Source organism: Ornithodoros turicata, chromosome 2 (assembly GCF_037126465.1).
Source record: "Ornithodoros turicata isolate Travis chromosome 2, ASM3712646v1, whole genome shotgun sequence".
NCBI lineage: Eukaryota > Metazoa > Arthropoda > Arachnida > Ixodida > Argasidae > Ornithodoros > Ornithodoros turicata.
Genome location: NC_088202.1, coordinates 121,588,903 through 121,616,429, shown reverse-complemented (window position 1 = coordinate 121,616,429; position 27,527 = coordinate 121,588,903). Strand labels below are relative to the sequence as shown.

Below are 27,527 nucleotides of genomic sequence, written 5' to 3'. Positions count from 1 at the left end.
TATCAGTCTGCAAAGTTTGGGATGGGTCAAACCTAGTCTTCTATTTTTACAGTGCGATCGAAATGTGTAACGTTTGCTAGAATAACCCTGTAGTTGATGAATGAGTTGTTGTCATTTCCACAATGCATTGGAAAGAATAAAAATACCTTCGAAGCGAGGATACTCTTTTTGTGAACCTGAACATCCTGCGAAGGCAAACAGAACGTACAGTAATTAGGGTATTGAGTAGAAAGTATTGGAAAAAGGTATTTCGAATAGCACAGATATACCTTTTCGAAAAAGTACAGTGAGTACGGTGAGTAAGATACTACAGTACCAGCTCCCGTGGCATAGTGGTTAGGGTGTCCGCTTTCCACTCCGACACTAGGAGGTGACGCTGGTTGGAATCCCTGCCCCGGCTGTGCTCTGGGGTTTGCCTGGGTTTCTCGGCAAACTTGCCAGTCGGCTTAGGACGCATGCTAACCCCCTGTCCACCACTACTTCCTGTTGTCCTCCGCGTCTACACCTGTGTACGTCTGTACGCCTCTTATAGCCACAGTTGCTTCGCGGCGCTAATACGGAACTTTAAAAAAAAAGATACTACAGGTACTAAGGAGAGTACATGAAATACAGTATTTGCGGTCCTCCAAATACACACAAGTATGGACGCACCACAAACAACACTTGAGCGTCACAGGACCTCATCGACGGCAGCGGAGCTGGTAGCCGTACAGCTAGCCATGAGTTACCTTGCCACGCTCGAGCTGCCTGCGCAATGGATAGTGTACTGCGACTCTAAAGCCGGCCTTCAAGCTATCTCATCGTTCTTGGAAAAAGGCCGTACGGCTTCAACAGTACGAGACCTCCTGTTAGGGTATCGCAAGTGCACAGACATCGGTCACGACGTCATTCTTCAGTGGATACCTGGCCATATTGGCATAAGTGGTAACGAGAAGGCGGACGAAATGGCGAACATCGCACACCTGTCATCGACAGAATATCTTGTCACGTTTTCAAAGCAGGACATCAAATCTTTCTTAAAATCCATGACTGATGACATCCGCAGGACAAAATGGCACCAAACCGACAGTGGTCCGTCACTGCTGCGCACGCTGGACCCGGAGCTGAATTTTACGATACCTTCAAAAACGCCCAGACACATAGAAACTCTCCTGCATCGTCTACGCCTGAATGTGCCCTATGGTCGCCAGTTTCTTCATAAAGTGGGCAAGGTGGACTCGCCCAACTGTCTACTGTGCGGGACAGTGGAAAACACTGAACATATCATCATGCATTGTCCAAAACATGCTGCACAAAGAGGCATCTTGAGGCTGACCCTTGGCCATCTCGACAGCAGGGACTTCAGCATAGAGAAAGTCTTAGGCGTATGGGACGCTAACCACAGGGACGCGGCCTTCAATGCTCTTGTCAATTTCATTGTGAAATGTGGACTAGAAACTCTATACTAGACGGAGCGTGGACATTACGGCGGATGTGAACGGCGCGCTCGGTCCTGCGTTGTCGCGGTCGAGACGCTCACCCCGGTGAGCTTTTGCGGTGCGCTCGCACATTCTGTGGTGCAATCGTACCGTTTCCTTTCTTTTTTTTCTTTTCTGCTTTGGGGTGTACCGTCTTTCTTTTTTTGGCGGTAGCAGAATTCGCTTGCGCGAATTCAACCTCCCCTTGTTATTTCACCAACCACCACCACCAACACTTGAGCGTCACACGAAGCATGCAGCACGAGCGTGCGTTGCGGTGAAAACGCAGGCCACAATATACAACCAAACGCGAGAACGTAGCCTCATGCCCATGCCATTATAGCATGTGGCCTGTGGAGAAGAGAGGAGGAAGGGGGGGATATATTTATTAAACGAAAAGGAAAAAAACCGGGGAAAGGTCAGCCAAACGGGACGTCGGCTTGCTATTCCAGAAATAAGAAATAATAATAAATAAATAAAGAGAAAAGGTAAGAATTAAAGAAAGAAATAATAATAAATAAATAAAAAGAAAAGGTACGAATTAAAGAAAGAAAGGAATAAGAATGAATAAATAAAAAGAAATAAGAAAGATTAAGAAATAAAGAGAATAAAAAGAATTAGGAAGAATAAGGGGACGATAGCGCGCGAAGGTTTTTGCTTGCTGGTAGTAAAACGTTTGAGCTTCTTCGGGTCGGTTGTCTCCTCCTTTCGTTACATGGCCGTCTCGGACAATGTCCACATATTTTCGGTGCAAGCCGCAGCGACATAAGCTAGGAAGGCATTCTCTCGTCAAGGCGCAGCGGGGGTGGCTTTATTTCCTTTTTTTGCTTGGAGCGAGCAGCCGTGTCTGGAACAGAACAGAAACGCAGCGTCTGTTTTATCACTCCGAGACAGTCGCTTGTTGTGGAGTCTGGTTTCATCCGTCGACGGAATGCTTTTCATCTTTGGCCCCCGAGTAACAGGAAAACGGGTGGAGCCCCCGATTTTCCCTCGGGCGTCGCGCTTCGTTTTCTCCCATCTACAATGAACGTTAATTAATCTCACTTTTTGCTCGGGCTCCGATCAGTGCTTGCTTTCGGGGCTAGTGTGGACGTGAGGGGAAGTGTAAATGAATGAGTTAATTAAATGGTTACTTTCGTGCGGTAAGGACGCGTCGGGCAATTTTATGTTAAAAAGGCGAAGCGTAATATCTATCCGAGTGGAAAAATTCGCGGAGAATGCGTCGCCCTAACAACAGAAAGCTGGCGTAAGAGAAGCAAGCATGGCGGAAACTTGTTATCTTCCAGTGCTGGTAATTGGGTTCTAAAATATGGAACATCAACTAAGAAGGTGTCTGATCGAGCATTCGCACATTTTTATTCGGACTTTGAGCGCCGCTGGTGATGTGCAGCGGTAAGCTGATCTTAGGAGGGGGCATCTCGGACAGATAATTCACGTAACATGAAAGAAAGGTGAGCGCTCCTTCATCACAGCAAACCGGCAATAGCCTGGCTGACATTTCCATTTTTTCTTTCTTTCCATTCTGTTAAACATATCCCCCACCCCCACCCCCTTCATCATACGCGTTTTTGTCGTGTTACACTTCGCCGTTTGCCGCGATGTTCTAGGTGCTAATCTTCAGCACACGCCTGTCAAGAGTTCGCCATCGTCTTTCACGGGCGCCTTCAGGGTGAATGTATTTTTACCATTGCTTTGTATTACGGTGTGCGGAGTACAGACGTGGACAGATGGAGAGAGGTCAGCAGGAAGGAGTGGGGGACAGGGGGCTTAGTATGCGTCCTGGGCCGACTTCAGGGAGAACTGTGCCGACATTCGTCTGGAAAGTCTTCGGAAAACCCAGGGAAAACCTGAGACAGCACAGGTATTCATTCTAGTGAATAACTTCGAGGCGGTTGAATTTTGTATCCTAAAAGAACGATATAAACTCCAGTGGAAGGGACGACAAAAAAGAAAAAGTAAAGGGCGAAAACGAGACCACACAAGCGCCGACTGTCAACCAGAGACTTTTTATTTGTGATAGATCCACGCTTATAAACACAAAATGCTTTCTCCCCTCCTTCTCCTGTCGAACATTCCGGAACTGCCGTGCGGCGCCTAGGTCACCAGAAAGTTCCTCACCTTATCGAAAAAAAAGAAGAAAATCAAAAAGAGAAGAGTTGCTGCTTCATTTTGAACCCGCTTTTCTTTCTTTTTTTTACTGCCTCCCTGTACAGCAGACAACCCGATCTTGTGCTCTTAAAAGTATTGATGTGATCTTTTTTTTTGCTTTTGATGTTTTTGTTTATGGGATGTCCACAACCGTTTATTTCACATTTTTTTGACAGGAGGGTGATTTCATGCCGGATCAGGCAGGGTGGTCCGGTCGACCTCTTAATTTTTTTTCTTTCAAACATATTTTAAAGCCTTCTCTGTAGCAGGCATATTGGCGCTGAAAGTAGTTGAAAGTAATTAGTGGTTATTTTTTAATGAATTATCATTCAGATGTGGGCATTTCGACCATTGCGCTTCCTACGCAGTTTGACGCCACGTATCTTCATAACTATTTGACATATTCAGCTGAATTTGTTTTCCACGTATTGTCTGTGGTTGGTAGCACTGCATACGAAGTTCTGAAGATCCTAAGGTTTGCCTTTTAGGAGATAAAAAATCGCAAAGTTGCCTCATTTGTAAAATATGGTACGTTTTGGGAACCTCACAACTCGTCTCCCATTTGTGATACGACCCGAAAGTAATCTACATCATTGTGTTCGTCTCGAAATGCCCTTTCTTCGCATAGCGAGTACATCGTATTGCGAATTAGGGCAACGCCCCCAACAGTCTTTTTGTGAGGGGTGTCTACGGAAAATGCGTAAATTCGACATCGCGCATCCCATATATTCCCACTCACGACATCGTTAATTTTACTCACAAACGTTCATCATGACAACTCAAAACAGCACATTAAAAAAATTGCTTCAGAGATGGTCGAAATTACGTTGCGAACGACATTGAGTTACGAACGTAACTTCGACCATCTCTGAAGCAATTTTTTTTTTTTTTAATGTGCTGTTTTGAGTGGTCATGAAGAACGTTTGTGAGTAAAATGACCGATGTCACGAGTGGGAATATATGGGATGCGCGATGTCGAATTTACGCATTTTCCGTAGACACCCTTCACAAAAAGACTGTTGGGGGCGTTGCCCTAATTGACAATACGATGTACTCGCTATGCGAAGAAAGGGCATTTCGAGACGAACACAATTATGTAGATTACTTTCGGGTCGTATCACAACTGGGGGCCGAGTTGTGAGGTTCCCAAAACGTGCCATATTTTACAAATGAGGCATCTTTGAGATTTTTTATCTCCTCAAAGGCAAACCTTGGGATCTTCAGAATATAGGACGCAATGCTACCCACGTCAGACAATACGTGTGAAACCATTCAGCTGAATATGTCAAATAGTTATTAAGATACGTGTCATCAAAGTGTGTAGGAAGTGCAATGGTCGAAATGCCCACATCTGAATGATAATTCATTAAAAAATAACCACCAATTATTTTCAACTCCTTTCAGCGCCAATATGCCTCCTAGGGACAAGGCTTTAATATATGTTTGAAAGAAAAAAATTGGAGAGGTCGACCGGACCACCCATCCTGATCCTGCGTGAAATCACCCAGGACAAAGCCACGTTGTTCACTATTGTCGTATATTGCTTACTATTTCCAGCTGATTCTTGATTGATTGATTAATTGATTGATTGGGTTTTAAAATAAAAAATGGAGATGTTAGTCTCGAGTCGTGAAATAATAAGCTATTGTATTGGAATCGAGCAATCAGTTCCAGCAAAACTGATTTCTCAACCGAATGTGGTGCCTTGTATACCACTGCTTCTGGTCGAAAAAAAGAAAAAGGAAACATACGAAGGCATGTTTTCTGTCACATTTGTCGGAGTACCAGCACAGTGTAAGAGTTCCTAGTAATATTTCAACCATGTCACATGAAAGATCGCAATGTTTGCATTTCAAATGAATGAATCCGCCACGAGCCTGTGACAAATGTGACCACCTGAAAGCTATAATGGTGAACCGTATGGTGTGAACCGAAGGTGACCACCAGACGGCACAGCCACCGAACTTTGCACTGAACGTATCATCGCTATGTGTCGTGTGTCTTGTTGGTGTGTCTCGTTTTTTCGTGTTTCCCTTTTTTCTTGTCTTTCTCTCTCTCTCTCTCTCTCTGTGGCAACTTGCCGGCAGGCAGACCGCCCTCTCTTTCTTATTTTTTGCTTTCTTTCGATAAACGACACCCCCCGCCACGCGCCTTGACAGAAAGCAAAGTCGTATATGTCCCGCGTAGCTAATAGTATCTGGTTTCTCCTCCGCGACGCTGCCTCATCATCACCAAATCGACGCCCGGCTTCACTCAGGAAGCCTTACTCCGTGATTTTCAGGTTTACCCTTCTCTTTGTACTACCGCGGTCAAGCATGGCCTTCCCCGTGGGGAGATTTGTATTTATCTCAATGAACCTGGGTGTGTCCCATTAACGCGATCGCTCAGCACCGACGAGGTCACGCAGTGGCAAGTCTCCCGATAGAAGTGCTCAACGGGAAGCGCGTGAAGACGAAGGCGGGAGACTCCTTGACCGCGGCTGTTTGCGGTGAGCAAACATAAGCCTCGAGACGCGCCGTTTTGTCTGTGGGTTGAATCACAACGGTTTCCTAATAATGCGTAGTACAATGGCCAAGCACATCTACGCGTTTAAACTGTCGTTATCGCCGTCGACTCTCAAACGGGATATCCTCGCCGTCTGCGTTTGGTGCAAGACTAAGCAAAGCGCTGAATTGGCGAGTTCCGATAAGCGTGTTTTAGCCCGTTTAGCGCTTACAGGGTGTACATTAAGAAAAAAATTGTTCATTCAGTGGTTCACACAGGGTGTATTAAGTGAGTTATTGATTAATGAGGCGTATGCAAATAGCGCAAGCACAGTATGCGGGTAACTCTCAGTTGTGTCGCCTTCCCGTGTGTCTCGCTTCTAGACCCAGTTCTTTTCGACTAAGTTTCGAGATTACCAACACTTTCTGCGGTTCTAACACTTTTTGGTATACACACGTCACGACTGGTAGTATATGAAAGCAATTTCATTTAAACATTTCATAATTGAAATGAAACGAGGATGAATGATCCCCCCCCCCCCCCGTTTAGTTTTCCAGCAATCATTATGTTACTTGTGCAAGGAAATCACACTTCCACTTCCGCAGGCGCCAACGCGTCTCTACCGGGAACGTAATCGTGTAAATCCTTCACCGAGCAGGGAGGTGGTGGTGGTACAGCTTGTCGTTGTTGGCCTCGCAGCTTTAGGCCTCGTCACGACCAGGGAGGTAACTATGAACGAGACAGCATGAGGCCCAATCATAGTGAGGATAATCAGTGACCAATCATAGTAAGACACGAGGATGTACAGTTAGGGAAAGGTACATCATTTGTTGTGCGGCATGAAAAAAGAAAAAAAAAAACATCCCGCATGGACGTTTTCACGTGGTCATCTTGTCTTGCGACTATTCAGGAAAGGTTACGTCAGTTCGAGAGCGGCTTTATTTTCGTCGCGTAACACGATTTTGTACCAATTCTATCGCGTCGTACATTTTCCTCGGCGATGCACCGTCGCCAGTTTGCGCAGCGGAAGATATTGCTCTCTCTCTCTCGAATAGGAACATTTCTTCACATACGTGTCTTTTTTATGTTACGTCTTCACTATATTAGCACGCTGCCTTACTCCTGCAACTTTCTTTTCGAAGGTTGAACTCGCATGCGTTGTATTCCGAGCCACACGGAATATTTATGGATGCAAATTTCGCTACGCTGTGCGCAGGTTTTTCTTGAACGGCTTCGATTCTGTTCTTCTTTTCAAGTGATGAGAGAGGTCAGTCAATATTTGGCTCGCGACTCTTCGATTGTCTTGGCTTCGATTGAGCGCGATATTTAGCGGCATAGTATGGTAATTGACGCGGAAGAAGAGAAACAGTTTCCATATACCAGAAGTGTTAAAAGCACTGTCATCCGTTTCACATTGCGGTGCGATTTACTGTAGAATTCCTCAGACGGCAGCAAAATGGGCATGTGTATAAAAATTGTTTGCAGGTAGAGCTATGCATATAATCCTTCTTTATGTCTCGCATGACTTTCCTTTCCTGCGTTTAAAGTTGCTTCGAGGTCATTCTATTGCCAACAACTCTGATAGTGCCAAGAACGTCAGGAGGTAAGGTTAGTTCGCCGTGACATCAAAACTGAAAGAGGCAAAATCAGGGTTAGCGGAGCTCCATTTATCGTGCTATGCAAAGACCATGCATCTACGTGGGTAGCTAATAATGCGGTCTCGGACTTGTTTGCTGTTTGTTTGCATTGGAATGGTGATCAGACATGGCAGCAGCGAAGATAACGCCTGTGAGACACGTACGTAGGCGGAGATTGCGGGCGAAGTTCCTGGCACGAGATGTTGGCACTTCATGATCGAAGCCATAACGGAGGAACCACATGTACACGCATCATACGTCCTCCGCGCTCAGTCACCTTTCTGTTTGGATCCCCAACCACGATAATAGCCAGCCTTTTCTCAGTACGCTAAACGTGCTCCCGGTGTCACCTCAAGACGCTTCTTTTAGCCCTATGAAAACATATAATCCGTGTTGACGTGGACCGTGGTCTCCGTGATGTCAACACACGACTTCACGCGCACGGCAACGACACGCACAATATGTGCGTTCAGGGTATAACAAAGGGAGTTAATTACGTAATCACGCACACATAGAGAAACAGATTTCTTGCGTAACTGATACCACTCTTCATTTTCCTTGCATTACATGCAAAAAAAAAAAAAAAAGGAGAGACGCAAGGTCTCCGGCGTTCTGTTAGCGATCCAGCCTCCACCTGCTTAACCTTTTTTACATATTACCCACTCCCCACTTCAACCTGAAGGAATGGAAAGCCCGGCACAGACGTATTGTTCAGGACACTCGCAGACATCTGCTCAAAGTACAATAGACAGGCACGGCAGCCTTGAAGAACTCGTATGGCATACGATAGGCCAAAGTGTAAAGGCCGACCCGCATACGACGTTTCCTCGACGGAAAAATGTCGAGGGCTAGACGGTTTTCCGCTCGGCTCCGCAAACAATAGGTGTAGACCTGCTTCACGGACGTCTGGGCTGAGCAGATACTCGAGGCGAACGGCGGAAGTGACGCGTCTGTCTTGAGACCAGTTGGTGCCCGCCAGCCGGAAGCGGTCGCCGGCACAGCAGTGTGCTCGCGCCCGCGTGGACAGAAGTAGCAAACGGCCGAAGTGGGCAAAACAATTGAGTACACAAGAGCATTCATCTTGTGTAAGTACAAAAAAATCATGTGATAGTTACGATTGTGTAACGCGAATTTAAGGGACACCGTCGGCATTGGGCCGTCATTTTAACACTCCAGTTCTATAGTCGAAGCAGTGCATGGCAAGTCAACGGCAGCGTTGGAGATCATTCTTGAACCACAAGCGATCGCACACCGAGCAACTCTACCCAAATGGGTTCCCCCTGAATTGTGAAGCCCTCGTGGTTGCTTCGGCTTTCGCTTGCCTCCGCTTCGGCGGCGCGTATTACCTTGCTGCTCAGTCCGCCTTGCCTCTGTTTCTGCGGCACGCACTGCAGGGTCTTCGCGTCTATGTTTTACGTCAGCTTCGGCGGCACGCACGTTGAGATCCTGACATCGCACTCTTGTTTGTCGCCTCGACTGCACGACGAACTGGGTCTTCGCGAGCTCTGCGCTTTCCGTCGCGTTTTCGTGCCCGCCGCAAAGCTTTGCGTCGGCAGGACACGGTACCTCCATAGCGTCATAAAGCAGAATCACTAAGGGTGTTTTTTGTTTGTTTGTTTGTTTACTCAAGCGTCATGCTAACATTGTCCTCGTCGTCGTCGTCGTCACTATTATGATATTACTGTGTTCGTTTTTCCTTCTGCGGACGACGCCGACGCCGCGATCTCGGGAAACGATGCACAAGCAGCTGCCCCTGTAAGAGAAGGAAGAAAAAGAAAGCAGAAGTCGACCCAGTTACAGAACACATATAGATTCCGGCGACGGTTGCTCCCCTCTATCCTTGAAAGCCCTATATGGTCCCACAAAATTGGAGGACTGTTTTCGCATTCTTCTTTTTCGTGTTTGTGGGATTCTGTTACCAAGTTATATGCATGTTGTTTTATATTCTAAACGTGAAACCGTAGCCTATGTTCTTGCTCGCGGCAAAGAACCTCACTAGGGGCATCGAAGGCCTAGCATCGCCAGAGCATCGCCGGCGCACGCAACGATCCGTCGAGAAATCGCCGTTTGCGGGCAGGTTCGGCGGTTTTCCGTCGGGCTGACGTCACGACCACGGAGCTCGACTCTTTTCCGTAGAGAAAAACATCGTATGCATTTCCCGCGGAAATGGCCACTTTTGTTTGCAGACGCTTCACTGTAACTCATGCCCGAGTCAAACCTCTCCTAGCATCACGAAAAAGACAAGCCTAGCACCGTCACGCACTTTTTCGATATTGTGTGTTTTTTTAAAGTTGATTTGTAGCTTTATGATACGAAGCTCTACTTCAGTGATGGACACGTGTGCCCATGTGTACCGTACCCCCACGTATATCACGTGTTTGATGTTCCGCCGCCAAGGTAGATTTGGGCATCCGAAGACTGGATGATACGGGCTTCGCGAAGAGGTTATAATCAACGTTCCAAGTGGTTACACGCTTGTCGCTAGTTACGTATGTTCAAAAGTTTCGCATCGTCATTGGACACGGTAGTGACGATGAGTGACGAGTGAGGGAGTACGCGTGTCATATAGAGCAAAGCTTCTTCTCCTGCACCAGATGGTTCGAAGGTATTCAGGGGGGCAGGAACTCCCAAGAGGACGTTTGGAGAACAAAGTAGTGCAAAGAGCAACAAAGCGTGATGTGCTAATCACAAGGCAGCATCATACAGCGCAGTGATCAAGAACTCTGCGGGGCTATGGTCTTCTTGCGGCTTCCTCTTTCCGCTCGAGCTTTTACCTGTTGTAGAGGGAGCACTGTCCATTCGAACTTTCTATTGTGAACCAATCACTACTCAAGCCCGTTGTTGTCGCACTAGGAGGTATATTGAAATATTAGGTCGGCGAACAGTGACCCTGAGGTGACATCTGGTGACCCCATGAAACGCCTCTTTCGGCTTAGTCGTATGGGAGGATATATTCTGCTCTTTTCATCTCTATAATTTTTTATTTGCCATGGTGGTAACTCTTCATGCATGGTGATGGCCATCCCTTTCACGATGGCTCACCATGACTGGGCGCACTTTCGCGCTCACCGGACGTCCGTTGGCGTATCTGCGGGTGTGCCATGGACGTTCAGCCAGTCAGTGACAGGACGGACTCATTGATGCCTGTCTGACTACTCGACACGTGTTCAGTACAGATCGGTATTGTGCATCCAGGCATGGATCGACACGGATCTCACACTGGGCGCGAAACGCAGAGCTCCATGAGACTTCTGTCCAACAAGATCCTTTGTCGTATATACTATCTGAAGAATGGTCAACTACTTTCTGTATGGGTGTGTTATGCTCTGGAACCAGCGTACCTGGGACTCAGTTTACGGATTGTTTGGCAGTTCTCCTGAGTGCTTCACAAGGCTCTGCCTCTCCCAGAGTTTGACTTATTGAACTGCAACTCATCGATGTATAGGGAGCAGTGCGCCATCAATTGGAGTGTCATGACGCATCCAACAACAGCGTAATCGTTCTTCAGGTATCCTTGGCATAGCGTGGCACCAACCAGACGTGAACAACATGTCAAACGTAACGACACCGGAGACCGAGCGGTGACCTGCCAGATATGACAACAGGGGTGCTGCACGCATACATTTAAAAAAGGTGAGGAATGTCCTTCACCCTGACATCTGTACGAAGTTGATGGCGACACCACAAAGAACTTCGCCGGAGTCCTCAACAGCGTACGGCTACCTGCCGAGTTATAATAAGGAATTGCAACACAATTGCCGAGATGGTAGACGAGGGATTACGGTCTTGTTCTCATCGGCCAACTCCATGGTGCCATACCGTCAAAGTGACGATCAACAAGCATTTCCTTTGCCTTTGGAAGGTCCTGGTTGGACTTAGTCGCCGTGTCTGGATTAATCTAAGAACTGATACCCTGCACGTCCACCCGTTCGCACTTCACTGGTAGAGGTCGCTGATGCACATAGAGGCTAGTCATTTTTGTACTGGAAAGAGAAAATGGACCTGTGGTAATTGCACGAAAAGAGCTTGCAAGGCACGGCTTTCCGGTCCGGCCCTACGAAGTTTTAGAAACACACACGCACATACAGAGACTCACATACGCACATACGTGGTACTGTTGCCCTAACCACACACACATATATACTTTAGATGATGATGATGATTAAATGGGCGATTCACCGCCGCTGTGGCGGTACACTGCCCCATTGCCTGCCCCAGCAGGATAACGAAGGACAATGTAGATGCGTATTCTTCCATGTTTGGTAATCCGTGGTCAATAATACTAATGGTTATTGGTAGTGTATGAATTACGCTTTCCAAAACGCACAACGGTTCGAGTTCTGATGCGATGATTGTTCTCCTATTCAAGTGCAAGTCACTAAAATAACTGTTCGTACCTGCTCATTGTATGAGACCCGTCTGCAACCAATATGCAGGTAGATTAAAATGTAAAAGAGGTTCCTGTCGTGCCCACATAATCGCACACTTTGAAATTCAGTCTGCGAGTACACATGCTTACTGATGGGGTTGTGGAACGTAGCGCATGTGTGTCGCATAGTTATGGACGCTGTTGCCAACCGTAATTGAGGGAGTGCTTCTCAAAGCGACACTCCATTGTGTACAGGTAGGCGACGCCTGAGGGATATGATTTCAAGTACGAACGACAACACGAGACCTAACGAATCACATGCGCGGATGCCGCATTGTGCACACCACACTCGTATAGAGTTTCCTTGTGGGTATTGGCGTGTCAGAACTGGATAGACAACTGGACAGGCGCATCAGTGGAACAGAACTGCAAACATTTTGCGCAGCAAGGTATACTTGAAACCCCTTACGGAGACTGGATTTCGCATCTGCCGAACCAGAATCGAAACGCCCACTTTGGAAATTTTGACCGAACCGTCGACGTGACACACATTGAGCAGTGGACACCCGTCAGGAGCGCCACTCGACCAATGCTGTTTTCTTGCGTTCGTTTAGTTCCTTGCCGATGCGAATTTTATCGCAGATCCCCAAGATGTGAGATTGATGACATATCGAAACAGGACCCTTCGTTTCGGCACCACCCGACTCATGAAACAGCCATTGGCACGGCAGGTTTGTGCCACGTGACAAAAAATAGCCTCTGTGCTCGTTGTATTTCTTTCAAGAATGCTTTTTTTTTTTTCTCACGAGAAGAATGATTGTGCCGCATTAAGTTATCCTGCTACCTCCAGGGTGTATCTGGAAAGATTGCTTTTCGTTTAGCACCTGGTACTGCCCATCTTCTACGGTCTCAATACCAGTTTTACGGACCAGGCAAATGTTTTGTTGCTGCTTAGAAGGAAGAGCGAGGAGGTGCATTGACAGTCTCTTATCCATAATTACGTGGTAGCCTATGGCTGATTGCTGATGCCGGTGGTATTTAAGAAGGGAATTAACGAGCCATACAACCGAGTGCAAAGGGGTATAGCATGAGATATTAATGAAAGTCTCGTTAAGCGATGCCTGACGAGCCGTTTGTTGAACCGTTCACCGCGTATTTTCTCCTCCTTCGATGGGTTCTTGTGTGCTGGTCCCACAATATAGGTATAAACGTGTGTGCTGCAGCTAATGTGTCACTTTAATACTAAGACGTGTCGCTAATGTTGTCTTGTCTTGTTCTTCTTTGTGTCTATGTGTGTGTGTGTTAATGCTTCGCTCATCCTAAAAGCAAGTTGTGTAAACTCTGCTGTATTGATTCCAGGAGCCTGCGTGAGATTGCGATGTCAAGCGCACGCAAGTTTAATCTTGCGCGCATTGTAGCAGCTGGTGTGGATGTGATGTGTTTGTATGCATGCGCCATCGCATATGTGACCTTGTGTACGGTACTGAATGTGTCTCCACGTAATCAGTTTGTATACGCTCTTATGTGTGCTTTTGCAACGTAATTAACCGCATGTGCACTTGACCAGGTGGCATGCTTCGGCCAGCGGTGCACGAAAATGTGATCCCTTCTAACTCCTGGCCAGTATGACACATATGGGAGACTTTGGGCCTCAACAATGGTACAACGGTAAGTACTCATTCGCCTTTGCTGCAACATTATTCGGATATGGAATGCGCAAAGTCATCGTCATTTGTCGGCCTTGTCAGCGCTTGTGACATGTATCCAGAGGTGTGCGTTGGAGTCAAGTCTATTAGGAGTTAGGACCATGTAATTCACTGTGCGGTAAATCACTACGTGAACCGGTGATTTCGTGTGTGTGGGGGTTCTCTTTTATATATATATATATATATGTTTTTGTTTTCACCTTTGGAGAGGGGGGGGTCTGTTTATGGCAGTAGCCGAATTTGTCGTGTGACGAATTCAACCACTCCCTAGTATTTTTCTTCATCAACATCAACACCTAATTGTTGTGAGTGGCGTTTCCTTTAAAGTACACGAATTGGTGCCTGTTGGTGCAGGTCCTTAGCCTTATACGCTATTACTGAATATCCATACCCGTCATCGTAATGGGCATTATCCTGCTTTGTCTGTTCTTACCCTTTCTATATATCTCTCTCTCATTACATGGTTCCTACTGGTCCTTAAAACCCTTGAATACCATGGAATTTGAAAATGCATTTTCAAGGTCTGGAAAACTTGGATTTTTCTTTACAGTCCTTGGAAACCCTTGATTTTTTTTCTTGTTCTCGTGGAGCTGCTTGTGCAAATTACGCTTTTCCGAAGTCAGAATTGTAGCTTCGAAACGACAGGAGTTAGTACTCTTTGCAATAGGAACCAGCAGCAAGGAATGAACGGCACCCTCTATTCTATTATTAAATTCTCCTTTCTGTACTATGATCTTTAGAATTCTGTAGCTGTCAGTCACATCTGTGAACCGATATTGTGCAGTCCCCGTATTCTTTCATCTGATACCTGTAGCTTATAAATAGTTCAGCAAAATATTGAAGGCCTGGTCATAAACTGTGTTTTACATCCCAGACAAAATGACGTCTGAACCTCAAAAGGTCCCTCAAAACCCCCTCAATTTTTGTTCCGAAATTCAGTGGGAACAATGTCATTAGCCACAAAATTCGCACTAGTTTCGCAAGTCACATTAATCGAGAAAAGAAAAAGGTCATTTAGAAGGAGCCAGTGAGAAGCCATTCTGTTGATGTTGATGTTGAAAAAATAATAATAATAATAGGGAGAGAAGAGAAAGTCATTCTGTCTCTTTCGCTATGCCCAATATATTTTATTTATCACACATTAAATATTTATCAGTTGAGGCCTTTGGAAGTCTACCTTGGTAGTGGTGGTGGTGGTAGTGGTGGTGGTGGTGGTGGCGGCGTGCTATTTCCGAGCAATCTGCCTTTTGTTTCATTTGCTTGGTTTGCATTTGCTCACCCCCATTTTCCCTTCCTTTACTTCCCTCCTCTCTTACTAATTTCTTTCTCTCTACGACTCTTGTTTGTCATTTATTTTAATTTCTTACCTTCTCTATCCTTTCTCTTTTACTCCCCCTTCTCCACTTCCCCCTTTTCACAAAGGAGCGAAACTTGCCACCTTGTCTGAGCGGGCAGACCTAACTCCTCTTCCTTTGAACATCGTACCACCACCACCACCATTTACTCACGCTCGAGAAACGTGCCTCACTCAATCGAATCGCGCGGCTTCGCGAGCAACTTTAACAGTGACATCAAATTAACGATGACAGTCCGGGATGGTACTGCTGAATGAAAATTTTTCTTTTACGTATTTCTTGCGACACGAACCACAAATAGACACAACATTGGATATTTCCAGTGATTTATTGTTCATCCGTGCACCGTTCTAGAGGAAAGAAAGAACGTATACGTTTTCTTGCGAGCTTTTCGGAGGGCATCTTTGTTCTGCCTTCGGGTCATTTCCAACACTAAATGTCCGCTATTCTCTGAGAAACATTTGTTCTTTTAAGCCCACCACTGAGCCTTGACAGAGCCTCAAATTCTCCGCGATAGTGCTGGGAACAGATAGCGCGACGACGACGACCCATATTCTGCAGCGAGCCACTTTCCACTTAACGAGACTGCAGTTTAAGACGTTTATTCGCAAGGCGCCCGTACTATCCCGAGCCTCATTTCCACAATGCGATCCGGAAGTGCTCTGGCAAAGTGCTGCAGGGATGCATTGGAAGATGCGCCACAGGGAGTGGCTGATAAGCGGCTCAGGATATGCACAATCAGCCGTGATCGCATAAAACCGGGTTCTTTAATTGCGGACGCTTTGGGCTCATCGTCTCAAGACGGCAATGGTGGTCACAGCGACGACACTGAAGAAACGGAAGCCCCTTCACGCGATACTTCTTCCTGTCCACACTATGTCACCGATTTATTAGGCGCATCATATTAGCTTTGCGCATGTCGAGTTCAGGAGGGCGCTGTTTGAGGGACCTGAAACGTAGTGTAACCCAACCGGATATTTAGCGACCCGAGCCTATCAGTTCAGATTATATGCGCTCCACACAGGAAGTGTCAACTGGCGGATGTTCGCGTAATCCATGCTAGAGGTCCCTCGCCGGGTAAATGAGATTGTTAGCCCTTGTGAAATGCGCGACGCACAACGATTGTTGCTGTAAAACGACGGCCCTATACGAGTGGGAGCCGGATACGTTTCGGACTAACATGGAGATGGGGACGACCGTGCAGTTTAACCTACATGAGTACGATGCTTTACATTCTTCGTCGCACTGTCATCCTTTCGAGTTACCAACTTTGTGGTAACGTTGATGATTATGTTGGGAACGCTTACTACGCAGTTACTTACTTAATACACAGGTAGGTAATTGATACAATGCAATGTCGTGTGGTGCTCTTGATTGTCACCCCTGTTAATTGTGTCACCCACCCCAATGTTTGTAAATAAACAGATATTTCCTCCTCCTCCCGAAATAATTGCTTACAGCTTGGACTGGTTGGGATTAAAATTAAGACTTAATTAATTAAGACTTAACTAAATTAAGACTTAATTAAGACTTAATTAAGAATTAAAATTAATTAAAAAACAACAACCTAGGATTGGTTAAAAAACAAGATATCGCAGGGAAGAATTGCGTCGTCACTCATTCATAGCAATCGTTTTCAAAACAAGAACGGCACAAAAAAAAAAAAAGTGATACACATACTGTATCTGAGTGACATCCTCTCGATAACTGAGAGCCACCGTGTTCATTTTTTCCTTCTACACAAGGAAACACAACAAGGTTCCCGTACTATCAATCTGACTGAAACAAACGCAAAGAAATGGATCGCTGTAAAGACTTTAACGCGTAGCAGTCCCCATATGCCCCCCGTATCTATAAGCTCCGGCAAGCCGCAAAGAAGAGCGATACCAGACAGAAACGCAACCCTTGGCAGCTCACATGTTTGTACAAGATCGCTAAACGTAATTATACGAAAGAAAAGTGGCATGGCAGCAGGACGAACGCAGCCGCAGATGAGAACTAACTAGGGGCATGGCATAACACTGGTTCCGTTGTGTAGCTCCGAAATTCCGTCTGTGGTCAGGATCACTGGATTCCTCTGTTAGGTCTGGCTTGGTACTTGAGGCACAGCTGTCTGCGAACGTCAGCAACTTTAAGAGCCGTGTCGTACATTATGCGATATGGCGCGGTTTCCCGCACCGTTTGCGCGCTTAGTGAAATGTGCCACCCTATGAACTTAGTTTATTTAGTTACCATACCACAGGCAACAACAACAACTACATACTGACGATGAAATGGGGTACCACGGGCATAGACTACAACAGTGTATGACTTTCCAGTGTTTCCAGATGTGTAAAGAAAAAGTGACTCTCTCTCCCATAGAAAACAAACAACTCTTGTACGGGGCCATGAAAAAATAAATAAACGAGTTATATGTGAGCTTGGCAAGCTCACATATAACTCGTTTACGTATGCTAATTTTTACCATGACTGATCGCGAGCCAGCACTGAGCGGCACGGGCTGAGTTTTATTCCTTGCTGTGCGTGTTCGCATGAAATAATGGGTTGCACACTTTTATAAACAGCTTTTCATTTCCTGGTTTCCCTTCTTAGAAGGGGTATGAGGCGCCCCATTTGTCATTCTATGCCTGTTCCCAAACAGAGCATAGCTAGAGTTAGCAGGAAAAACAACAGGACATAGCAGAATACCAACATTTATCTTTCTTTTCCTATTATACTTTCGAGGTTTATTTTCTTTGTTAATCGTATTTAGAGCGATCAGGGTACACAAACATGTCGCGCCTTGAAGCGATATATCCTCCCGTATAGTGAAAAGGTCAACAGCCGTATTAGGGTATGGGGACAGGTGGCTCTGTCACAGAACGAGAGAAACTCCTCTGCGAATCGTGAATAATCTACTTTATATACCGACGGGTATTCGCGACGGGAGTTCCATGTTCTGATCTTCGATGCGTGACAGCGTGGACGGTCGGTCTTTCGTGCGCTCCAAGAGGACGTGCGGACAAAAGCAGAGGCGGTCAGCGGAACGGCTTTCACTGGCATTCGTTATGGACGTGTCCCAGTCCCCTTGGGGACCCCACGAGCGGGTCCAATTTGCGAGTAGTCTAGGCCGCGGTGGGTAGACGTACATGTTTGGATATCGCAAAGCACCAGTGCGTCGAAGGTGCGCTGTTAAGTCCTCCGTGAAGCGCGGTTGTTAGGGAGGAGACACCGTAAAGGGCTCATACGGGATAACACGGAGTACAAAGTGAAAGGAAAGTGAAACGTGAAACGTGCGACAGAAGCGTCTGTGCTCTATTTGTGTCTTTTTAAGAAAGTGTGTTCATCAAGCTGATTTCGTACCACAACAAAGTAACGACTATTGCGGTGATTTTAGTGAGAGGTCTGTATCGAGGCGTCGCCGAACTTACACGTTTCTCTAAAATCATCGGCTGATTTGTAAAAAAGGGGGAAATTGAATTCGTCACGTGGCAAGTTGTACTGCTCCCAAATGGGCTCCTCGCAACGCCACAAAAGAGAGGGAGAGAAGGAGAGAAAAAAAAAACAACGACGCTGACCTGATATCACCCCTACGCCCTTTCCTATTTTTCTGACATGTAAAGCGTCCATCTTCCTATTCTTTGTTTCTTTTTTTGTTTTTTACTGAAATACTCACTATTGCCTCTTGCATTATGCAGTTCATGCCCAGTAGTCACAAGTGTGCTTGATTTATGTAGAATTTCGTGCGGACAAGTCGCTTACCAAGCTGGGAAACCGATAATATACACTTGTCAAAACGCAAGACGCTCTTCAGACAAAATCGAATGCTCCCCTTTTGTTAGTCGCTCAAAACTGTGGCATACCAGGTGTACACATTCATAGCTTCTGGTGCCGCGTATCATAAATAATGTACCACCTGGCGGACTGTATGCAGCACAGTTTTTAAAGGGTATAGGATGTGTGAGGTGAGAAGCAGTTCAAACGACACATGGGTCGAGTGTGGCGGCAGACATTGATTTTTTTTTTTTTCTCAGCTGTAACGTCATTTACCCAATCAGCACACAATGGGTGCATTAAGTAGATACGTATATACTCCAGAGTCAAAAGAGTCATGACACTGTCCACTGAACGACCAAAAGAACTTGCGGAGCGTGTTAGAGTCAATCCCTGTGAATCCATCTCAAACGTGGGCGAAAGCGACCGAAAGGGAAGTGCAGTCATGTAGTTCCGCAAGGTTTCACGCGTTTTGGTGGCATTCAAGTGACATGGAGGGCTCGTCATTGCACTTCAGTAGCTTTGGATCTGGAGTACGGGTTCGGTACGAATTCATTCTGCTCCAATGGACTCCACGAACTTAGAAGAAATGTTCCCCACGCTCTCCGAAGCGGAAACGTGTGAGCGGAAGTACCTAGCGTTATAGGCTGGTTATATATATGGGCGATGCGCGTTTGGTGCGATAAGCAGAGCGTCCTATAGTGGAGTCGGGTAGAGTCACCCTCTTTGGAGCACAAGAGACGGTACTTGACGCACCCATTGATGTGCATCCCCTGTCCTGAAACTGTATGACATTATATTATAACACCTAGAATCATCACATTAGGACCTATGGAATGGCATCGCTGAGCTCCCGGCCTGATCGCAATTATGAGCTTGCTTCCTCCGGAATATACAGAAGCCAGCGTTGCGTGTCACACCGACTGACCGAGGCGTAGTTATTAGATGGAAGTGCAAGGCTGCAGGCGAGCTCGTACGTTGTAAAACGACGAAAAACCTGAGACAAGTAGCAAAAATGAACACACACAGCACGTTCTCTCTTAAGAACGTGTTGCGTGTGTTCCTTTTTGCTCCTTGTCTCAGGTTTTTCGTCATTTTGCATATTTATTAGTTCAGACATTACTCGCAATTCATAAATTCCAATTTTTAAGAGGCAGCCGTTCTACAATGTTTAGGAAACTTTATATCTGTAAATAGATTCGTTGATCTACAGTGTTTCCTTCCATAAGTTGTTGACTGGGTGCTGGGTCTCACGATGTATCCATTTGATGCTATTCATGCTTATGTCCCGTCTATTCTGTTTCTTTGTTTCGATGGTTGCCTCCACTTATTCCTTGCTCCTTCGAAACAATCACCTACGCCAGCCCAGAACCACGTTTCTCTTCTTCGGGTCATCATTTTAATCACCACAAGCACGAAAAAGAAAACAACGACTACGGTAATGAGATAGAGTGTTATTGCCCGTGGCGGACAAACACACCACTCATTATAATTGTTGTTGTTGTTGTTGTACTTGTTGTTTCGTTACCACGTTCACTAAAGTGGATGGAGTAATAAGCTGTTGATGACACTTGCTGTGACGGCTAGATTTTTACGCGAATGCCAGTAGGCGACGAGTGTTCAAACTACATGCAGTTCTGACAAAGAGCCCTCCAAAAGTGCTGAGCAGAAAACACTGACTGCGAACGGTTTTATGAGTGTGTCTTGCAGAGCAACCGGGTGTGTTGGAACGAGAAAAGTACTTCGTGCCGAGCAAGCGTTTTCCGGAAGAAACACCCGTGGGCTGCGCCGCCTACGTGGAGGCGACCTACGCCGAGGCCTAACGGGATTTTAGTGCCGTAGGCTCGTCAGTCGTCTGCAATGGCAGACGTGCATATGCAAAAGTGGGCTCGCCCTCGGCACTTTTCTCAATTATTTCAACCCGTTCGTTGAAGGACGTCAGCTCTGAGTGATTAGGTCCGGTAGACTGCGCGACTTCTAAAGAAAACATCCGGATGTGGGAAGACACTGCGTGCCATTTATTATAACGAGGGCGCTGTTTTGCGCCGCGCGCACTTTATACTTCGATGCCCTTTTCGTCAAACGGCGCATTCTTCCTTTTCGGTAGTGATTCTTCACACTCCGCAAGACTTGACGCGTGCGAACTCCAAAATAAATTTATTGTTGAAATGGATAGAGCCAGTCTATACGCTAGGAAATGGAGAAGAATAGGAGAAAGAGAGAGATGCAATTAGATATGAATTATGAAATAAGACGCAGAAATTGCTTCTGTGTGGACTGATGCTACGCAAGTTAACACTCGCAGATGCATTTCTCGTTTCTTTCTATTTCCGTTTGTTTGTAACGATATGCAACATGATATTCCATTTATGGCTTACGAAGTATTCCAGCACCTTATCTTGTTGAATCGACAACCCCAGTCTAGCGTTGAGTATGCATACCGTCCGAAGCCGATGACAATGCAGTATGACCCTCGGTGGTACATATAAATGACTGACGCAACATTCATTGATCGCCTCCGACTTGGTACTGCTTTCACAAGAGCCTATAGGTATAAGCTAAACATGACCGACGACCCTACATGTAGAGAATGCCACACAAGCAAAGACGACATCCATATACTACTGCACTGCACGAAATATGAGGACGAGAGAAAGATCCTCGAAAAGCGTCTCTTCACACTGTACAGCCCGCCACTTACGATTGCAAAGGTTATGGGTGCATGGTCTATGGACGACAATTGCCGCAAGGCGGCAGGCTACCTGCTACAATTCCTCAAGGCCGCAAACCTGCGGGACCTGTGACACGTGCTTCCGCGCATCTTCATTTCCCTATGTCTGTTTTCCTTTTTGTTTTCTCTTTGTGAGTGTGTGTGGGTGAGCGTGTGCCGTTTTTTCTTTTTTTGAAGAGTTGCAAGCCAGATATCGGCTGACCTCTCTCAACACTTAAAAACAACAACAACAGTATGGTTAGGCACCTAGGTACTGTATGTAGTGTACTATAGTGGAGCAAATGAAACATCATCATCAACCGCCGTTCTTGAAGTGTCTTGCGAAAAATCCTGAGCAGAATAAAAGAGAGCTCTGCGAGGAACATCACTAAAACGCGATAAGAACGCCGCCGTTGTTCTTATTTCACCTTCACGCGGCACGAAGTCAGGGAATGGAGGTATGACGGTTGTAAAAATGTAATAGCGGAATCTCTCATCACAAATTTACGATGCTAATATTGAAAAGAGAGACGCATACCGTTCGAGAGCCCCGTTTAGTGATGGATGGGGCCCTCCCTCTGGTGAGAACGGCGAACCTCATGCGGTGCGCATAGAGGCCCCCTTTTCGGGAGAACCCTTTGCACAGCCCTCGAGACCTCTTCAACTCCCTCGAGAGGGCCTCCTCATTGTGTTTTTGTTCCTCGAAAATACGGGGACAATACACGGATAACGCTGCTAAGTGGAAAGCCTACTTCAAAGAGACACCTGCAATGGCATGCGTGTCACGGGGAAGTTATTGCGTACTTGTTCTTTTATATTTCAAATAATATACGCGTTCGTATCGTATACGTTGAAAAAGCAAAAACGCCCGCTGTGACGAACTGGCTTTAAATAATAGATGTGTTCTCATGCGTGCAAACCGCTCATTTCCGCGCTTGGACACGCAGAAACGAGGGAGAGATCTTGAGATGAAAAACCTGTAAATCTCGAACCTGTAAACCTGTCGTCAGCATGTAGAGAAGTGTCTGAGGTACAATGTTCTCGATGGACAAGCATATTTGATATGATAATACCGGCTTCTATGATGCCCGTAGCCGCACCTGCACTTTCCCAGCGATACCATTTATCCTTCTCAGCTGCCCAATTCGGAAAACTGTATATATCTCTTGACTGCGAGTAGGTGTAAAGCGCGTTGGCTGAGTAACGTGGTAACAAAAGCGAAGACAAACGCGAGAAACGCGAAGTTGTCCGTCCTTGTTTCTCCGCGTATGTTACCATGTATCTCTTGATGATTGCTGAAATCCCGCATGTCACCCTTTCTCGTGTGTTCCTCCGTTGTAGCCGTTTCTCTTTTCTTTTCCTTTTTCCTTTTTTTTTTTTTCACAAATATTTAGAGTTTATCTGCCATCCGGCATAAACGAGACTACCGATTTTTCTTTGAAGAACCGTACCTATTTTTCGTCGTGTTATAGAACAACGGGCCTCAAAGACTACGAACGTTCAATTTAAATGCTCCTTGTGAACGTTATGTATTTACACTGAACTTTCGCGGAGCTGGAAATCATTCACAAGTTTAGTTTTCGTGAAGAGCGGCAGATGACGTCATCACGCGCGTTGACCGTCCATCTCCTAGCAACGGCGTATAGGCATCTTCCCGATACACGTTGCAGCATGGCCAACAGTTTTGTCTTGTAGTCAGAAGTCCGAGGGGGGGGGGGGGACGTTGGAGGTGGGGTATCTCGTGGAGCGACGATATTGCCAGACTGTAGTGAGATCGTGCGCTCCTTTATAGCAACAACAAATATATGATGACGTTGACATGGGGTGTATCACCGCTGGAGTTACCATACCCTATATACCGCATTACACGCAGTCCGTTAGGTGAGTGATATGAGAATGAAGAGAAATGACTTGAGTAGTTTAGTACGAACCATTGAGGCGTCCGTTTGTGATGTGCAGTACAGACAAATTGAGAAGGAAACGTAGAAAAAAAGGAGCGTCGAAGGGTAAGTAGAAAATATATATTATCATCAGCAAGTCACGTTATATTGATCTATATTTTTTATCAGTATACTTTTATAATGCCCGTGTTGCGTAGAAACAGGGTAGTCCGCGAGAATACAAAGTTAGACACGTAATTGGAATTCCATATATTATGTACGATTCCGAAGACACAAGATCTAGTTCGGACTGCGCAGCACAAGCATTCTTCTGTTTAGTTTGTGATGATTGCGAAGTTTATGATGTGCTAAACAAATATGTAGCTCCAATTGAATCAAGGCACCAGCAGTGTGATTCGACCCCAACTGCACCTACTGCCTCCCATCGAAGATGCCAAGGCCGTTAGAGTCCGTCATCCATCGCCTGCTACTCAACGTCCCGTTCGCAGCAGCCTTCCTTCATAAGATAGGTGTCGTTGGATCGCCGAGCTGTTCAGCTTGCAGAACTGTGGAGAACACGGAGCACGTGCTGGCCACCTGCCGACGCTTCGACATAGTCGGCGAACACTGAAGAACGCCCTCGCGAAACTTGACAACCAACCTTTTAGTGTTGAGAAGGTACTGGGGAGCTGGCCAAAGCAACACCAGCAACCCGCGCTGTGTGCACTGGCAAACTACCTCAAGGACATATGCTGAAATAATCTTTTAAATCATTCAGCGTCACACATCAAGCGTACTGGAACAGCTGGCCGCACCAGTGTGACCTACGTTCCCGTTTTTTTCTTTCTACTTCTTTTCTATTCTATTCGAACCGCACCTACTTGCCGCATCTACTACGTATTATGCTGCTGCTGATATCTATTGGAGGAATTGCAGTTCGCTTTGCCAGTTCCAAGTATGTGTAACCGCGGCATTTACAATACCGATGGAAACAGCAGCGACCAGAAGCGTGGCGTCGTGCATCCAGCACAGGTACATATAGTACACCGCGAACATCGTTAGGCGAACTCGGCAACCATGAAAAACTACGCTGGTGAATTTGTGGGCAGTTCGTGCGTGTCTGCGAGATGAGTTGGATGTCCCTAAACGTCACGCACGCTGCGTCGTCGGCGATGCACTGGTGGTCGTTAGCTAGCGCTACAGTTTTTTCCCCCACATGGTGGTACTACTATATTCCTCCCTCTTAATTGCCGCTCGTTATAGAGCAGAGGCAGATACGGTACGGCCGACGAGCGTCTGGCGGTAACTAATGTTACTGCCTGTATTTTATGGTCGCGTGTTCAGCAATATTCATCCGCATGAATTGTACGCTTCCTCAGACATATCGCTGAAAAACATTCACATTCTCCAATCGATCCTTCCCATGCAGGCTCGGAAAGATGGGCTGTACCGTTCAGCTGTATAAAGTATATAAGTAGAAATATTAAATACTTAACACTAGAAATTTAGCCAGAATTTTCATCTGGGGATGATCGGGTCGTCTCATGATTTTTTTTTTTTTTGAGGGGGGGGGGGGGGGTGAGAGGTGCTGCGAGATATTTGAGGATGCAGGGAGCTTCTGGGAAAATTACCGCATGCCACATTTGTAAGTACGCGTGTCATGCATTTTGTATCGTTACGCAGGGAATATCCCGAAATCCCACAGTTAAGAATTGATCCACGGGCTGAAAATCCTTAATCGGATGCCGACACCGTCTAGAACATGTCCGGGGACCTGTAGAAGACAAACTGGGACTAACGTCGGTCTCACAACAGAGCTATATAGGTCTCACGTTCTCACCTAACCAACAATCAAACGCCGCTTCGGTATGTGTTGCTCCAGCGCGTCCGCCCTGCTAAGTCCTGTCAAGAAACGTCCATTCTGCACCGACTACGCCTTAATGCCGCCAGGACACCTCTACTTCTCTGTAAAATGGGTCTTCTCCAGTCACCCAAATGCCCCACTTGCGCACAAATTCGACACCCCTCGAGCCACGCTGAGACGACGCCTTCTCGAGCTGCAGTGCACGGACTTTTCTCTGACCACGCTGCTCGGCCCAGTACGAGATCACACACAGCGGTCTGTGACCGAAGCAGTTCTGACTTTCTTGAGAGATTCAGGTCTTATGAACAGCCTGTGAACTCAGTCGTGCAATCTCATTCTTCTGTACCCCACTCTCACCCTCAACGAATTAACCTCATGCTTTCCTTTTAAAGTCATCTTCTGTGACCCATCTCGTCATTCTTTCACCGTTTGTTAATCATCTTTTTTTTGTCATCTTTGTCTTTAATCTACCTCACCCTTCTTTTATCATTTGTTAGTTTATCCTTTATCTCCTAATTATTTTTCTTTTTATTTATTTCCTGTTTCTTAATTTTATTTATTTATTTATTTATTATTCCTTCCTATTTCTTTCTTTAATTATTTTCTTTTCTTTTTATTTATTTATTATTTCTTAATTTTATTTCTTTCTTTATTTATTTATTTCTGGAACAGCAAGCCGACGTCTCGTTTGGCTGACTTTTCCCCCCTTTTTTTCCCCCTTTTCGTCTAATAAATATATATATAGCGGGCACATTTTAGCGACGGTCAGGCTTAGCAGGGCCCTGCTAAGCCTGACCGTCGCTAAAATGTGCCCGCTAAAACGACTATGACGGACATCGAAAACACGCGGAGCTGATACATTGCTCAGTGACATCCTATTTTGAAATACATATTTTGCTTTGATATCACTTTGGGATTTTGAGATTTGGGATTTTGAACGCTGGGATACCGTGGCATACCCATATACGCATTGATGGTATGGCACACCATATACAGGGTGTCCCAGCTAAATGCAAACAGATTTTTTTTTAAATATATATATCACTTTACCCGAGATGAAGTCAGCTGCAATGTAGTATATGCTGAAGGGCAGTCCTTATAGGAGGGCACCAGCAAACTCCTATGGCAGTGTCCTAATTAACTTTCAGTAATTAACTTTTTAATTAGAAAAGCTACGAAGTTGTCCCAATGAGAACATCCAGTCTTTTTGGACACTTGATACCGTAGCCGTTTTCAGAACAAAAATCCGTTCGATAGCCGTTCGCAAAAAATTCGTATAGGAACACTTTTTTTTTCTTTATTTTTGGTCATTGCGCATCTCCAGAGGCGCGTCTTCCTTCCACTCCCAATGTGAGAGGGTGAAGGAGCACAGTGCCGCCTCATGCGTCGAAGATGAGCTTCTTCCGGAAACAACACAACAACAAATGTATCGGGTGACACTATCGGAACTGCCCTTATCTTGGGTTGCATTTCTGTTTTCTTTTAATCTTTTTCCAGAACGCAAGAGGCGATAGTGTGCTCTTTCACCCTCCCACATTGGGGGTGAAGGAAAGACGCGTCTCCGAAGATGCGCAATGACCAGAATAAAGAAAAAAAGGTGTTCCTTCACAAATTTTTGCGGACGATCTATCTAACGTATTTTTGTTCTTAAAACGGCTACGTTATCAGGTGACCAAATAGACCAGATGTTCTCATTGGGACAACTTCGTATCTTTTATAATTAAAAAGGTAATAATTGAAAGTTGATTAGGACATTGCCTTAGGAGTTTGCTGGTGCCCTCCTAAGGACTGCCCTTCAGCCTATACTACATTGCAACTGACTTCATCTCGGAAAAAGTGATATATATATATATATCTGGGAAATCACTGGTCCCAGCTAACTGCGAACAGATTTTAAATATATATATACATATATATATATATATATTTAAAATCTGTTCGCAGTTAGCTGGGACCAGTGATTTCCCCAGAAATTCACTGCTGGGGGAGAGGGGGGTTATGGTTAGTGAAGGTTCCGCTTAAGGAATTTTTCTTAGACACGGAAAGAATCGTGGCACAATGGTGACATCTCTGCACAGCTTTCCCGTTTTATTTGTACATGTTATTACGTTAAAACACAGTACATTAGAATACAGATTCATTATGAGCGGCATTTCAACATTAA

General features: G+C 45.8%; 1 protein-coding gene across 5 annotated transcripts in view; it reads left to right on the top strand.

Moving 5' to 3' along the window:
* LOC135386023 (protein TANC2-like) overlaps positions 1 to 27,527 on the top strand; it is a 127,001-nt gene that overhangs the window by 47,179 nt on the left and 52,295 nt on the right. The window contains exon 2 of one of the 5 annotated variants that reach the window (XM_064615735.1): positions 13,663 to 13,763. The exons of the other annotated variants lie outside the window; for them this stretch is intronic. Coding sequence (XP_064471805.1) covers positions 13,721 to 13,763 — 43 coding nt within the window. The 5' untranslated portion in view covers positions 13,663 to 13,720. The remainder of the gene's footprint in view (positions 1 to 13,662; positions 13,764 to 27,527) is intronic. 5 annotated transcript variants of the gene reach the window in all.